Source organism: Rhinopithecus roxellana, chromosome 1 (genome assembly GCF_007565055.1).
Source record: "Rhinopithecus roxellana isolate Shanxi Qingling chromosome 1, ASM756505v1, whole genome shotgun sequence".
In the NCBI taxonomy this organism is placed as follows: Eukaryota; Metazoa; Chordata; class Mammalia; order Primates; family Cercopithecidae; genus Rhinopithecus; species Rhinopithecus roxellana.
This window is the reverse complement of record NC_044549.1, coordinates 70,818,614-70,831,304: the sequence shown is the minus strand read 5'-3', so window position 1 is coordinate 70,831,304 and position 12,691 is coordinate 70,818,614. Positions and strand designations below refer to the sequence as shown.

General features: G+C 43.1%; 1 protein-coding gene across 1 annotated transcript in view; it reads right to left on the bottom strand.

Moving 5' to 3' along the window:
* EDEM1 (ER degradation enhancing alpha-mannosidase like protein 1) overlaps positions 1-12,691 on the bottom strand; it is a 32,520-nt gene extending 19,829 nt beyond the window's left edge. Inside the window, exons 1-3 of the mRNA XM_010365678.2 lie at positions 11,929-12,691; positions 5,245-5,317; positions 701-804 (exon numbers count right to left, since the gene is read on the bottom strand). Of these exons, the coding sequence (XP_010363980.1) occupies positions 701-804; positions 5,245-5,317; positions 11,929-12,437 (686 nt within the window). The 5' untranslated portion in view covers positions 12,438-12,691. The remainder of the gene's footprint in view (positions 1-700; positions 805-5,244; positions 5,318-11,928) is intronic.

Here is a 12,691-nt window from a genome sequence, read left to right as displayed (position 1 = left end):
TTTCTGTGGGTGGTAAGATGGGAAACTCTCATTTCCTTCAGAAATATGTAGGGGTTGTCCTAGGACACTGTGAAAGAAGGAAATGAAATCAGACTATAAAGGGAAACCATGAAATTCTGTACTAGACAGACACCTATTTTACACCCCCATTAAAACATAAATGTGCCCAGACATGGTGGCTCACGCCTGTTATCCCAGCACTTTGGGAGGCCAAGGCAGACAGATCACTTGAGGTCAGGAGTTCGAGACCGGCCTGCTCAACATGGTGAAATCTAGTCTCTACTAAAAATACAAAACTTAGGTGTGGTGGTGTGTGCCTGTAATCCCAGCTACTCAGGCAGCTAAGACATGAGAATACCTTGAACCTGGGAGGTGGAGATTGCAGTGAGCCAAGATTGCACCACTGCCCTCCAGCCTAGGCAGCAGACTCCATTTCAAAAAAAGAAAAAAGAGTTTAATCTATAAAAAGAAAACGAAATATAAATGTGTCTTTCCCTTCAGTCCGGGATGTGATTACTTTGAAATAATTGTTCCAGTTTTAACAAATATGATATGAACATGAAAAATGCACACTGCACCCATAAAGCCCATATGGACTCCCTGCCTGGATCTTGGGGTGAAAAGAGCCTCACAGGTATTTTTATCTTTAAACACATAAAAAGAAGTCTCCAATTCATTTTATGAATATTCATTATTTTACCTTATTGTGGCCTCAAAGACTTGGACGGTGGAATCTTTGTCAAATGAAACTGTGTTGATCACTAACTTGACTGCTTTCTGGAACTCGGATGAATTTCCCATTACCTTTAAAAACAGGAACACAGGTTATTACAGCAACTTAAAATGAAACTGAGGCTGTATCATCACAGCAGCCTAGTCATGTCACCTAAACGTCTGTATGTGGTTTTGCTACCATAGAAGTAGAAACACAAGAGATAGAAAAGCAGTTATTTCTTAGAATATATTACCAGCACATGGCAGGCCCATTTCCTCCAACTCAAGAGCCCTATCTCCAAAGGACAAAACTGAAAATAATTCCTTGTAAAATCATTGGCACTCCTCATCTTCCCAACTCCACTCTCCAGCAAACTTCACTATGATCTTATTGAACATGCCAGGCACTGTGGTTTCTAAAACTTCTGGCAGGTATACAAATAAATCAGAAAACTGAAGAAACAAAAATATGTCTTTCTCTCTGCTCCTCAAATAAATCAGCGGCTTGGGTGCTTGGCTCCCAGGAGACCAAAACATCTGGAAAATTGAACGAACTTGTTATCCAGATGTCTAAACACTTTGAGAAACAGGGTAATATCTTTTGGAGCACAGGATAAAACCAGTGACTAATTTAAAGGAAACAAAATATATGAATACTCAGCTCTATGCCCTTTTAAAAAGTGATTTAGAATTATGATTCTTATTTTGGGTGTGTAGATACGATGTCACACTAAGCTACTCTCTCCTGTATGAAGCACAGTTGGGCATCAAACTTTCTAGATTAACCTGAATCAAAATTATTTCATTCCACTCAAAATTTTATGAAACCCTAACACTATAATGACATCATAAAGACACACTGTGAAAGAAAAATAAATTGCTAGGACCCCAAAATCACTAAGCCAAAGGGAAAAGTCACGCTGGGAACTGCATCAGGCAAACTTGCCTCCCATTTTATTCCTAAATAAGATAGTTACATAGACTTAAAAAAAAAAAGAAAAAACTATATATATATATATCCCTTATAATTTATCTAGAAGGAAATTCCTTGTGGGCCTCAAGATCTTCACTCTAAAACAATTCTGCTAAATTCTACCCTGGCAATGTAAATTGACGGTTTATCTTCACAGGTAAGAACAAAGGACAGAACTCAGTCATCCCTCTGCTCACCTGAGAAAAATGCATATCTGATTGCTTCCTCTGCCCTACTGTTTATGTAAAACTGCAGATTCACTAAGCCAGGCAAAGGCATAAGTGATTATTCCTCTACCTTTGTCACAGGTAAATTCTGTATTCAGGGAAAGGCTAATCAGAGAATCAAAAGAAATGCAACCAGCTGGACACGGTGGCTCAGGTCTGTAAACCCAGTACTTATGCAGGCCAAGGTGAGCGGATCACTTGAGGTCAAGAGTTCAAAACCAGCCTGGCCAACATGGCAAAACCTCATCTCTACTAAAAATACAAAAAATTAGCCAGGTGTGCTGGCACACGCTTGTAATCCCAGCTACTCGGGAGGCTGAGGCACAAGAACTGCTTGAACCCCTGGGAAGGCAGAGGGTGCAGTGAGCCGACATCTCACCACTGCACACCAGCCTAGGCAACAGAGCAAGCCTCTGTCTCAAAAAAAAGAAAAATTTATGAAAAGGTAACCATTTGTCTTTTATCTGCCCATGACTTAGCAGTGCCCCCTCACCCCACCTCCAGCACTTCAAGTTGTCCCACTTTTCTGGACTGAACCAATGTATATCTTACATATATTGATTGATGTCTCGTGTCTCCCTAAAACGTATAAAACCAAGCTGTGCTCAGCTACCGTGGGTGATGTCATCAGGACCTCCTGAGGCTGTGTCATGGGTGTGTCCTTAACCTTGGCAAAATAAACTTTCTAAAATAACTGAGACACTACTTCTTTCTTCATCAGACATTACCTTCAAGTATGTATTATTGTATATTATTATATATTATATAATAACAAATATTATTTCCTAATATTAATTGGTCTGCTCCATTTTTTCCACCTCATCGTTATTTTGCTATAACCTACAGAGTAAGTACAGACATTTCTAGCTTTCGGTTCTTTCTTTTTAGAAGATGATGCAATAATGCTGCAAGTTGCATCCAATGGTCAGGGGACTGCTATCTTCACAATGTTTCCCTAGCACATCTGTTAAAGCCTGTTTAAATGTTAGCAAAAGAAAAGGAAAACCACAACAGAAGTACACCTGAAAAATAGGCCTGAAGCACTAAAGGCCAGATATTCTACAATTAAAACCACAGAGATGAGTCTGTTTTCTTACAGATGTTTACCAGCAACAATATCTGGTGAAGCTGCAGGTGCTGACATGAGCTCAAATCAAGTGAGGATGGTGAAGGAAGTCAACAACTCTTACTTACTGTAGTTTACCATTATGGTCAGATAGCTACAGAACCCTGAGTAACCACGTTCTGAACTCACTCACTCATGTTTGAAAAAGGCTGAATGGGACAGAGGAGCTAAATGGGTTTGGGACTTCTCAGAGTCTTTAAAATGCTGATGGGTACTGTGGCTCTCTAACAGTGGGACCAGACATACAGAATTTCTCAAGTCCATTTGGAAACAGAACTCTTCTTTCAGGGAGTAAATATCTTTAGAATCTGTGTTGGGAAATGCTTCATTAGTTAGAATTCATTTTTTGAACAAACATTTGCACTGCTACTATGCACCAGACACCATTAAGTGTGGGGGAGACTATGGTGAACAACAGAATAGTAGGCATGGTAGGGGGATTAAAAAAACAAAATGGGGCAAAAAAAAAGAAAGAAAAAAAAGCCAGCAACTCAGGAGGCTGAGGCAGGCAAATCACTTGAACCCAGGAGGTGAAGGTTGCAGTGAGCCAAGATCACACCACGGCACTCCAGCCTGGCGACACAGCAAGACTCTGTCTCAAAAAAAAAAAAAAAAAAAAAAAGGAAGAAGACAAAGCTCTTAGGGAGAAAGAGTAAGCTTTCATGAGTCTTAGGACATTTCCTTTAAGTAACACTTGTAGGCTGAGTCAGCCTCTGGTACCATACTCGTCTGGGCACATTTTGATCAGTGATGGTAAATGACTGAAACAGAGCAGCAATAACTTCAGAAGGAGATATTGGGAAACTAAGTTGCTCTGCAATTTAAATTATACTAAATCAGTACCCCCAGATTTCCTATTAGACCAAGGGCCTAGTCCTATTTCTACTACTTAATTATAAAATGAGGATGTAGAATGATCTCTCAAGCTCTTTCCAAGTTCTGGTAAGTAAGTCTACTACTAGCAAGATACTAGATTATCATAATGCAAACTTGGCTAGCACATTACCCAATTCGTGTGTGTGTGTGTCTCCAGAGATGCAGTCTCACTCTGTTGCCCAGGCTGGAGTGCAGTGGCACAATCTCAGCTCACTGCAACCTCTGCCTCCTGGGTTCAAGCATTTCTCCTGCCTTAGCCTCTTGAAGAGCTGGGATTACAGGCGCCTGCCACCATGTGCAGCTAATTTTTGTACTTTTAGTAGAGAAGGGGTTTCACCATGTTGGTCAGGCTGGTTTCAAACTCCTGACCTGAGGTGATTTGCCCACCTCAACCGCCCTAAGTGCTGGGATTACAGGCATGAGCCACTGTGCTGGGCCCCAATTCTAACTCCTGACAGCTTTAAACTCTTCTATGGAATGTTAAACGAAACAAGAATAAATTATTAAGTACAAGATATGGGCTAGACTGCAATAAGAAATTTCTCATGGTAAAGACTTGCTGGACAATGAAGGAAAGCAAAGAGGTTGTAAAATCACCTTTACTAAGAAGATTTTAAAACAGCACTATGCTGGAATACAGTCCCCTGGAAACTGCTTTAATGGCAAAAGGTGAAGCAGATGAAGCACACAGACATGGCACCACACACCGAGTGCCACACTACTTTCAAGGTGCTTCTTCATATCTGCTCAAAGGTCTCCAGTTCTCCAGAGTCAATGAGCAAAACCACAGGATGAGGAGGTAATGTCAGCACCCACGTTGGCAGCTCAGGCATGGGGTGTCCACAAAACAGGAAGTAGCAAATAAAAGAGAAGGGTTTCTAGGGAGCCCGACATAAGGACTGGCACTAGGATTCCAACTTGCTCTTGGGGGAGCCAGTAGCTAGATGGTATTTCAGGGTACCTGCTGACCCTGAGATCTTCTCTCTTTTACTCCTGGAATAGCAACTACTGCAATTATCAATATTAATGAGCTTCTCTATAGGTTCTTTTAGGGAATAAGAAACTGGTTTAAAAAAAATAGGTTCCCTAAAATCAATCATACATTTCTTCTCCTTTTTTTAATGGAATCACATTTCCCCTCATTTAACCTTCAACACTTTTCTTGCCCTCCCCATTAAGGTCATTAAAATAAATAACAGTTATCAAAGCTAACGATACATTTTGACTTATCAGGCTCCCTGGAATTCCCATTGCTGGAGGGAACTAGGGATAATCGACTCCAAAACATCTTATCTTAATTAACTTTTTTTAAAAAGGTGAACACTTACTGCAAGTGTATCCAATGCATCAACAAGAGTCAATGAGTAGTTCCCTAGTACATCATTGATGTTCAGATTTGAACTGAAAAAGAAAATTAAAATTAAACAAAAAGACTTTATTTCAAAAGAGAAGACAATAAAACTAAACACCCATCAGAAACTGTAATTGCCAGCGACTCTTATTTATTCAGGAACTAATTACGGGTGAATTAATATGGCAAAGGTCTTTCTACTCCAAAAGCAACACTTTCTATAGTGTTCGTAAGTAGAATCGAGTCAGAGAACTGCGGAGACACACTTGTACCAGAGTGGAAAGAATGTTCATGGGAAGTCAGGAGGTGAGTTATCTCCTGTCTGAGATTCAGGTTTATCACCATATACAATCTCTTTGGTCCTATCCAACTTTAAAAAGCTCTGATTTCATAATCATTAGGAACTAAAGGAGAGCACTTGTTATACGACCCACCTGCAACACTTTAATAAAGCAATTCGACACCACAGCCTATTACACACAAAGTAAATACGTTCATTGACAGTGTCAATATTACTCATCTGCCCTATGGTTGGGGGTATAAATTAACTTCTTTACACCATTTCTTCATTAATAACTCATCCAAAGGGTCTCCATTATTTCCATTAATTCTGAGATATCATTTAACATGAACCAAAGCAGGAATTGAGGCCTTTCTCCCTTCTTAACTGGAGCTACAGAAACGTTTCTGCCACACAGCTCTCACCCCCATAATCTACAGCAATTTTCCATTCTGAAACAACCTTAAGAAACCAACTTCAGGATGACAACAAGGGTGAAGCTCCTCAGGCGCTGTATTTCTTTATAACACTTAAAAAAAGAAGTCAACAACAACAAAAAAAACTAATACATCTGGGAGAATAGGGATGAAGAACTAGTAAAATAAAGGACAGTTTGAGAAATTCTGGGGACTTCATTTATTTACTTGTCCCATTCCCAAAAACCCAGAGAATAAGTGCAGAAGCTTGGAAAAAATGATAGTAAGAGAAGACATAAGACAACCGTTTAAAGATTTTATTAGCAACCAAAGCAAAAAAGCTCCAGTTTTCTTTCCAGCAAGATTCATTGATATCTGCAGTCTTCCATCATATTCCAGAGTACTTATCTGCTCCTTGGATCACCCTAATGGGTCCTCCTCTCACTTTCCAGTGAGAGAAGCTTCTGGTGTACAGCACCTCTGTGTTGTGATGGCTTGCTGTGCTCTCTGAAAGGTCTATACCTCAGCTGCGGGGAAATGGGGCTTATGTGAAAGAGGCATAACAGCTCCAACGTCTGATTTTATTTGAACCCTCCAGTTGCCTTGTTTTATGCTGTTATGCCACCTAATCTAAAGCAAAGAATTTATAGTAAAATTTTAGATACTTTTTTTTGAAACAAGATATATATGGGGGTTATAGTCTAGGAACTAGGGTTATCTCATTTCCTACAAGCTGGAAAGTCAGAAAACTGCTTGGCTGGAAAATTGCACCTGTTTCTTCTATTTGTTGATTCTCTGGAAATAAACTTATGCAATAGCAAAAGGTCCCCTCAAAGCGACAGCTGTGGATTCAAATACGCCTCTCAAGGGCAAGTGACAGCCAAAAAAGATACAAAAAGTGCAAGAGTTGCAGGAGGGGCTCAAAGGAGACAGGGAGATCCTCATGCCCAATTCTGCCAACTCAAGAATGTTCTGCTGCATGTAAATATTTCACTATGTTGCTCTGCTGCTTAGAAACAGAGTGGGCTTTAATAGCCCACCTCATCAGAAAGTAACTCCCTCATCATGTAGCATCCAAGCTAGATGGTAATCAGGAGAACCATACGTAACTCCCCTCTCCTGAGTCACACCCAGATCTGTGGCATGTGTCACTCTCTCCACCTGCACAGGCCCATGGAAGGAAGGTACTCACTGTGAGCACTGAACTCCTTTCCATGGTTTATCGTGCTTTGCCTTCTAATCTATAACTAAAATAGACCCAGTTTTAAAATATTTCTTTTACAATGCCCAGTCACTAAAAATTGAGTTGCCACCGTAAAAAAAAAAAAAAAAATTATTTGCAGTAACTGTGGGGTTCCTTTTCTCCACTGAGCAGTCAGACAAATCCTCTCCAAGATCTGGGGTATTCATTAGAACACTTTTAATTCTTTCTTACCAAATAATTGCTACATGCTCTTTCAAAATGTGCCAAAATAAGGGGGAAGTGGGAATGAGGAGAAAGAAAAAAAAATAAACACCATAAAACTCTCCTAGCCTAACAGCTTGAAATTATTATGACTCCATTTATGCCAGCCCACTATGCAGGTAAGACTCTGGATTTGTTCTCTGTAGATATTCTTGTCAATGTCCAACCTAAGCTGGTATCTTTAAGTGCATCAAGCCAAGAACTCAATACCTTTCCCTGTAACCAGCTGGCTGAACCGCACAACTAAATGCTCCACTTACTTCACCAGGTACAAATGTTCATGGCATTCACCCCATTGTAAATTTTTAAAGTTCACCTCAAAACAGAAAAGATGGAGAAAACCATGGCCTTTGACAGAAAATTTCTGATTATGTTAGCAAAATCAAACATATGTGTTTTTAAAATTTCTGATGATGTTAACAAAATCAAACATATGTGTTTTTAAAAATTCCCACATATACTCAGCCTGTAACAGCTGTTCAGAAATCTACCTGGTGTGGTGTAGGCACAGAAATAACATAAGAAAGAGTCCCTGCGTTCAAGGGATTGATAATCTGGAGAGACAAGACAAAGGGAAATGAAGGTGAATACACAACAGTACTCAATCCTCAAACAAGGTTAAAATGTGGAATCGCAGCTCAAAGGAAAGGAATCAAAAGGAGAACTGAGTAAATAAAGGAGAATCATCTTCAGTTAGACGGTGTCACGGAAACAAGACGAGCCTGACTCTGAAAGAGGGCAGGATTTTCCAAAGAAAGAGGAATGCAGAGGAGGCCATCTTGAGCTAGGAGTACCTAAGCATTTGAGGGGCCAATATTTGTTTGGCCTAATTTGAGATTTGCTTTGTTGTTTTAATAGCAATACAGTTGAGAAGAAATTGAGAATGGTCACATGCCCAAAAGCCAGAACTATAGTTTACCATTCACAGGATTACAAAAATATAATGTCCACATTTACTCAAAGAAACTTTAAGTTTGGATCCTCCAACACAAATTGAGGATGTAAGAAGAACTGACTTTGCATAGCTTTCTGTAGACAGAAAGATTTGCTCTTTTTAGAGTGTTCAGGTTTTATTTACTTCATGTTAACCCCTTACCTGACACCTCCCCAAGAACAAGTCACATGTACTTGAGGCAAGAAAGCCTGGAACACACATGACTACAGAGAAAAGGTAGGAGTGTTTAGCACCAATATTTTCTATGTGTACTTTTTACATAATACTCTAATGGCAAATTCACTCGTTAAATGAATCGTTAGAATACATTTGATTTTTTTTAAATCTGGAAGATTTTTGGCTGGGCTTGGTGGCTCACACCTATAATCTCAGCACTTTGGGAGGCCAAGGTGGGAAGACTGCTTGAGGCCAGGGGTTCGAGACCATCCTGGGCAACAAAGTGAGACCCCATTTCTACAGAAAAATTTTTTTAAAAAATTAGCCAAGCATGGTGGGGCACAGCTCTAGTCCCAGCTACTCGGGAGGCTGAGGCAGGAGGACTGCTTGAGCCCAGGAGTTCAAGGGTGCAGTGAGCTATGATTGTGCCACTGCACTTCAGCTTGGGTGAAAGAACAAGACCCTGTCAATTAAACAAACAAAAAATATGAAAGATTTTTATCACAGATTATTTAGTTTGGGGATGTGAAGTACCCTCCTGTTTCAAAGCCAGCATGACAATATTCTGGTTCTAAACTTTCCTCAAGGCCTAGTATTCGATAGCATAACAGGAGGACTACAGTCAATAATCGTACATTTTAAAATAACTAAAAGAGTATAATTGGATTGTTTCTAACACAAAGGAAAAATGCTTGAGGGGTTGGATACCCAATTTTCCATGATGTGATTATTACGAATTGCATGCCTGTGCCAAAATCTCTCATGTACCCTATAAATATATACACCTACTATGTACCCAAAAAAATTAAAAATAAAATTTTTTAAAATATTAAAACAAAAATAGCAAAGCCTGAGAGGAGTTAAATTAAAGGAAAGAGAGCACAAAAAAATTATCTTTTCCACTCTCTGTAAAAGGCAAGTGTGAGGAGTCTGCGCAAGGTTTCTATGGCCTCCTCAAAGACAACAAAGGTTTACCAACCAACAGGTCTACCCAGCTCAGGGCACAGCCCTTCCCTAATGCCATCCCCACCTCCTCAATACTTCTAACACCCTCTTTCCAATAACACATCTGTCTCAAAGCAACCTGACCTTAACTTACACATAACCAAACCAATGCATAACCAAACCAAAACACTCATCAGCAGCCTTTCATTCTGAAATAAAAGCCAACGGCACACATGATACCATGAAGACCAGCAAGTTAAATCAACCACCACCTCACCTTGCTGGGAAGGGACTCTTAAGGTTCTCCAGAAGCACTCTTAAGGTTCATTAAGAAAAACATTAAAATGTCATCAACTCACTCTCCAAACCATCATATTCTCAAATGAAAGTGTTATCACAATTCCCCGTTAAACTGTTTTCAACTTGAGTCCACCTGATAAAAGGTAATCTGAGAAACAGTCTGTGAGCAAGAATAAAGGTACTTACTTATTGAAAGTGCTCTCTCCCTTCTTGTAATACCAAGAGCACTAGTGGAAAAGCACAAATTAAGATCCAAAATATGTACACATATTATGATTGCCTATGTAAAACATAGGTAGACATATGCGCAGGAACTAGTGGCAAAGATAAATTTAAAATAACTGGTAGAATGTTATGATGTTTTTCAAAATGTAATGATGTTGATTTAAAAAGAAAAACCATTAAAGCATGATGTAGGCTGACAAAAAAAAAACAAAACCACAATTTAATGAAGTTTATTCCCCACCCCCAAAAAAAAACTGAGACAGAAAGAAAATACATTTATAGGTATAAAGTCCCCTCTAGTTAAGTGAGCCAAATAATTCATTCACTGCTGAAAATCTGGAAAGGTCATGGCCGGGCGCGGTGGCTCAGGCTTGTAATTCCCGCAATTTGGGAGACCCAGGCGGGTGGATCACGAGGTCAGGAGGTCGCGACCATCCTGGCTAATACGGCGAAACCCCGTCTCTACTAAAAATACAAAAAATTAGCTGGGCATGGTGGCACGAGCCTGTAGTCCCAGCTACTCGGGAGGCTGAGGTAGGAGAATCACTTTAACCCGGGAGGCGGAGGTTGCAGTGAGCGGAGATCACACTACTGCACTCCTGCCTGGGCGACAGAGCGAGACTCTGTCTCAAAAAACAAAAAATCTGGAAAGGCCAAATACTTTTTTTTCAAAATTTAATATTTTTTCTCAAAAAAAATTGAGATAGAATATACACTTATACAAATAAACGCTACGGTTAAGCAAGAAAAACTCATCAGTTCCCTGGAATTATGAAAAGGCTCAGTCCTTTGCCTGGGATGTCCCCTTGCTTCGGTAGAAATCATGCTCTCAAACTGCAATTTAAAACATAAATGTGTAGATAACCACATCACTTTAAAAACCCAAGTCCGTTTAGTCTATAGGCTTCCTTATCAGAACCTAAGGACTGGACTCCACTGCTTTCCTCCAAGTGAAGAAAAATGCTTGCCCCAGACGGTGCCAAGACACTGAGCAAACCAACTCCTCCACTCCCATCCAGGGGAGGGGAGTCACCTATTTGGACTAACAGGGTCTATGACAATGCACATTCCTTCCCTACAGGTAAGACGTCCTTAGCTGGGTGTACTGCCCTCTTGGACTTTGATGTCAACAGCGGTGAACCTTGGAGCTCAGCCTTTGCAAACAAGGCTGGTGGACAGGGAGGGCTGGCTGACCTTCCCTGACAACCACGCCACGAGAGGGGGGGGATTTATAGGACAGATCGTACAGGGTAATGACGTTGACAATCAATTCAGCATCCAATAAATTTCACCTCAAGTATCTGGACCCCAAATGTGGGCCACATAGCTTCCCTCCCCACCACCTATCCTCAGCGTAAGAAGCAGCCCCTGTGAAGGAGAGGCTGTAACCCCGTTCTGCCTCAAACTCAAGGGACGGCTTTGGAGAAGTCAACTCTTGGCTTTTTACACAGAAAGGACGTGGGTGTGGCAATCTGATGGAGGTGGGGGTACGGGGTAAAGACTTGTTCTGAAGCTGCGTTTACACGGGGAGCGTGGAGATTTCATCTAGAGTTTATGTTCATCCGGAGGAGGGGCTCGAGATGGAAGTGGAAAGCCCTCCAAGCCAGCCCTTGGCACTGCCACTGTCCCTTCTGGTCCTGGACCTCAGTTTCCTCATGTGTAAGACACTGAGCTGGACAGCAGTTCTGAAGTTTGGAAATTGTGAGAGAATCAGGAGAGGAAGGCCACCGGCCCACCCCGCACCCTCAAGCTCCAGGGTCTTCACAGGGACTCAGGCGGGTCACGGCGCACGGACGCTGCCCGGGACCCTAACGGCCCTGGCGCCCTCAGGGGCCCCGGAGGACAGAGAGCTGCACCCCGGAGCGGAGGGCGGAAGGAAGCGCTTGGGCGCCCGGCCCCGGGCGGCGGGGGCTACTCACGGGTCCCCGCGGTCGGGCCCACGGCCGCGGCAGTGGATGGGGTTGAGCTCGTCCTGAGGGAAGGCGTGCGCCATGTAGTTGTCGTAGCCAAAGACGAACATCCCCCGTGCCAGGTCGCGCATCTGGGCACGCAGCTGCGGAGGGAAGGCGCCGCTGTAGCGCTTCTCGTACTCGTCCGGGCCGCGGTCCCGGCCGCCCAGCACGTAGCCCCAGTGGGCTGGGCCGCACACCCCCGGCTCAGGACGCCGCGGAACCTTGCGCGGGCTCTGCGTCGCCCCGGTCCCTGGCGGCTGCAGCCACGACGGTCCGGATAGCCCCCCAGGCCGGCCCACGGGCCCCGAGGCGGGCGACGCGGGGCCGTCGGGGCTCCTCAGACGCTGGAAGCCGAAGCTGAGCGGAAAGCGCTGGTAGAAGCCCATGCTGGGCCCCAGCCCGAAGACGAGCCACAATACTCCATGGAGGCCAAGCCGGAGGAGCACCAGCCCCAGGACAAGCGCTCGCCATTGCATGGTCGCGCGGGCGCCGCGGGCATTATTTTAAAGCGCGGGGTCCTCCCCGCCGACCACCGCACTCCGCACTCGCCCTGTAGCCCGGCTCACTTCCCCTTTAAGGAACTCCCCCGTGACGCACCAGGAACTAGCCCATTGTCCCCAACCCCCAGGCTCTCGGGCGGGCCGGCCAGGCCCAGCATTCGCCCGCCCGGTGGCCCGGGATTGGCCCGGCCAGGGCCCGGCCTCGCGGGGCGCGGCCCAGCACTCCCTCC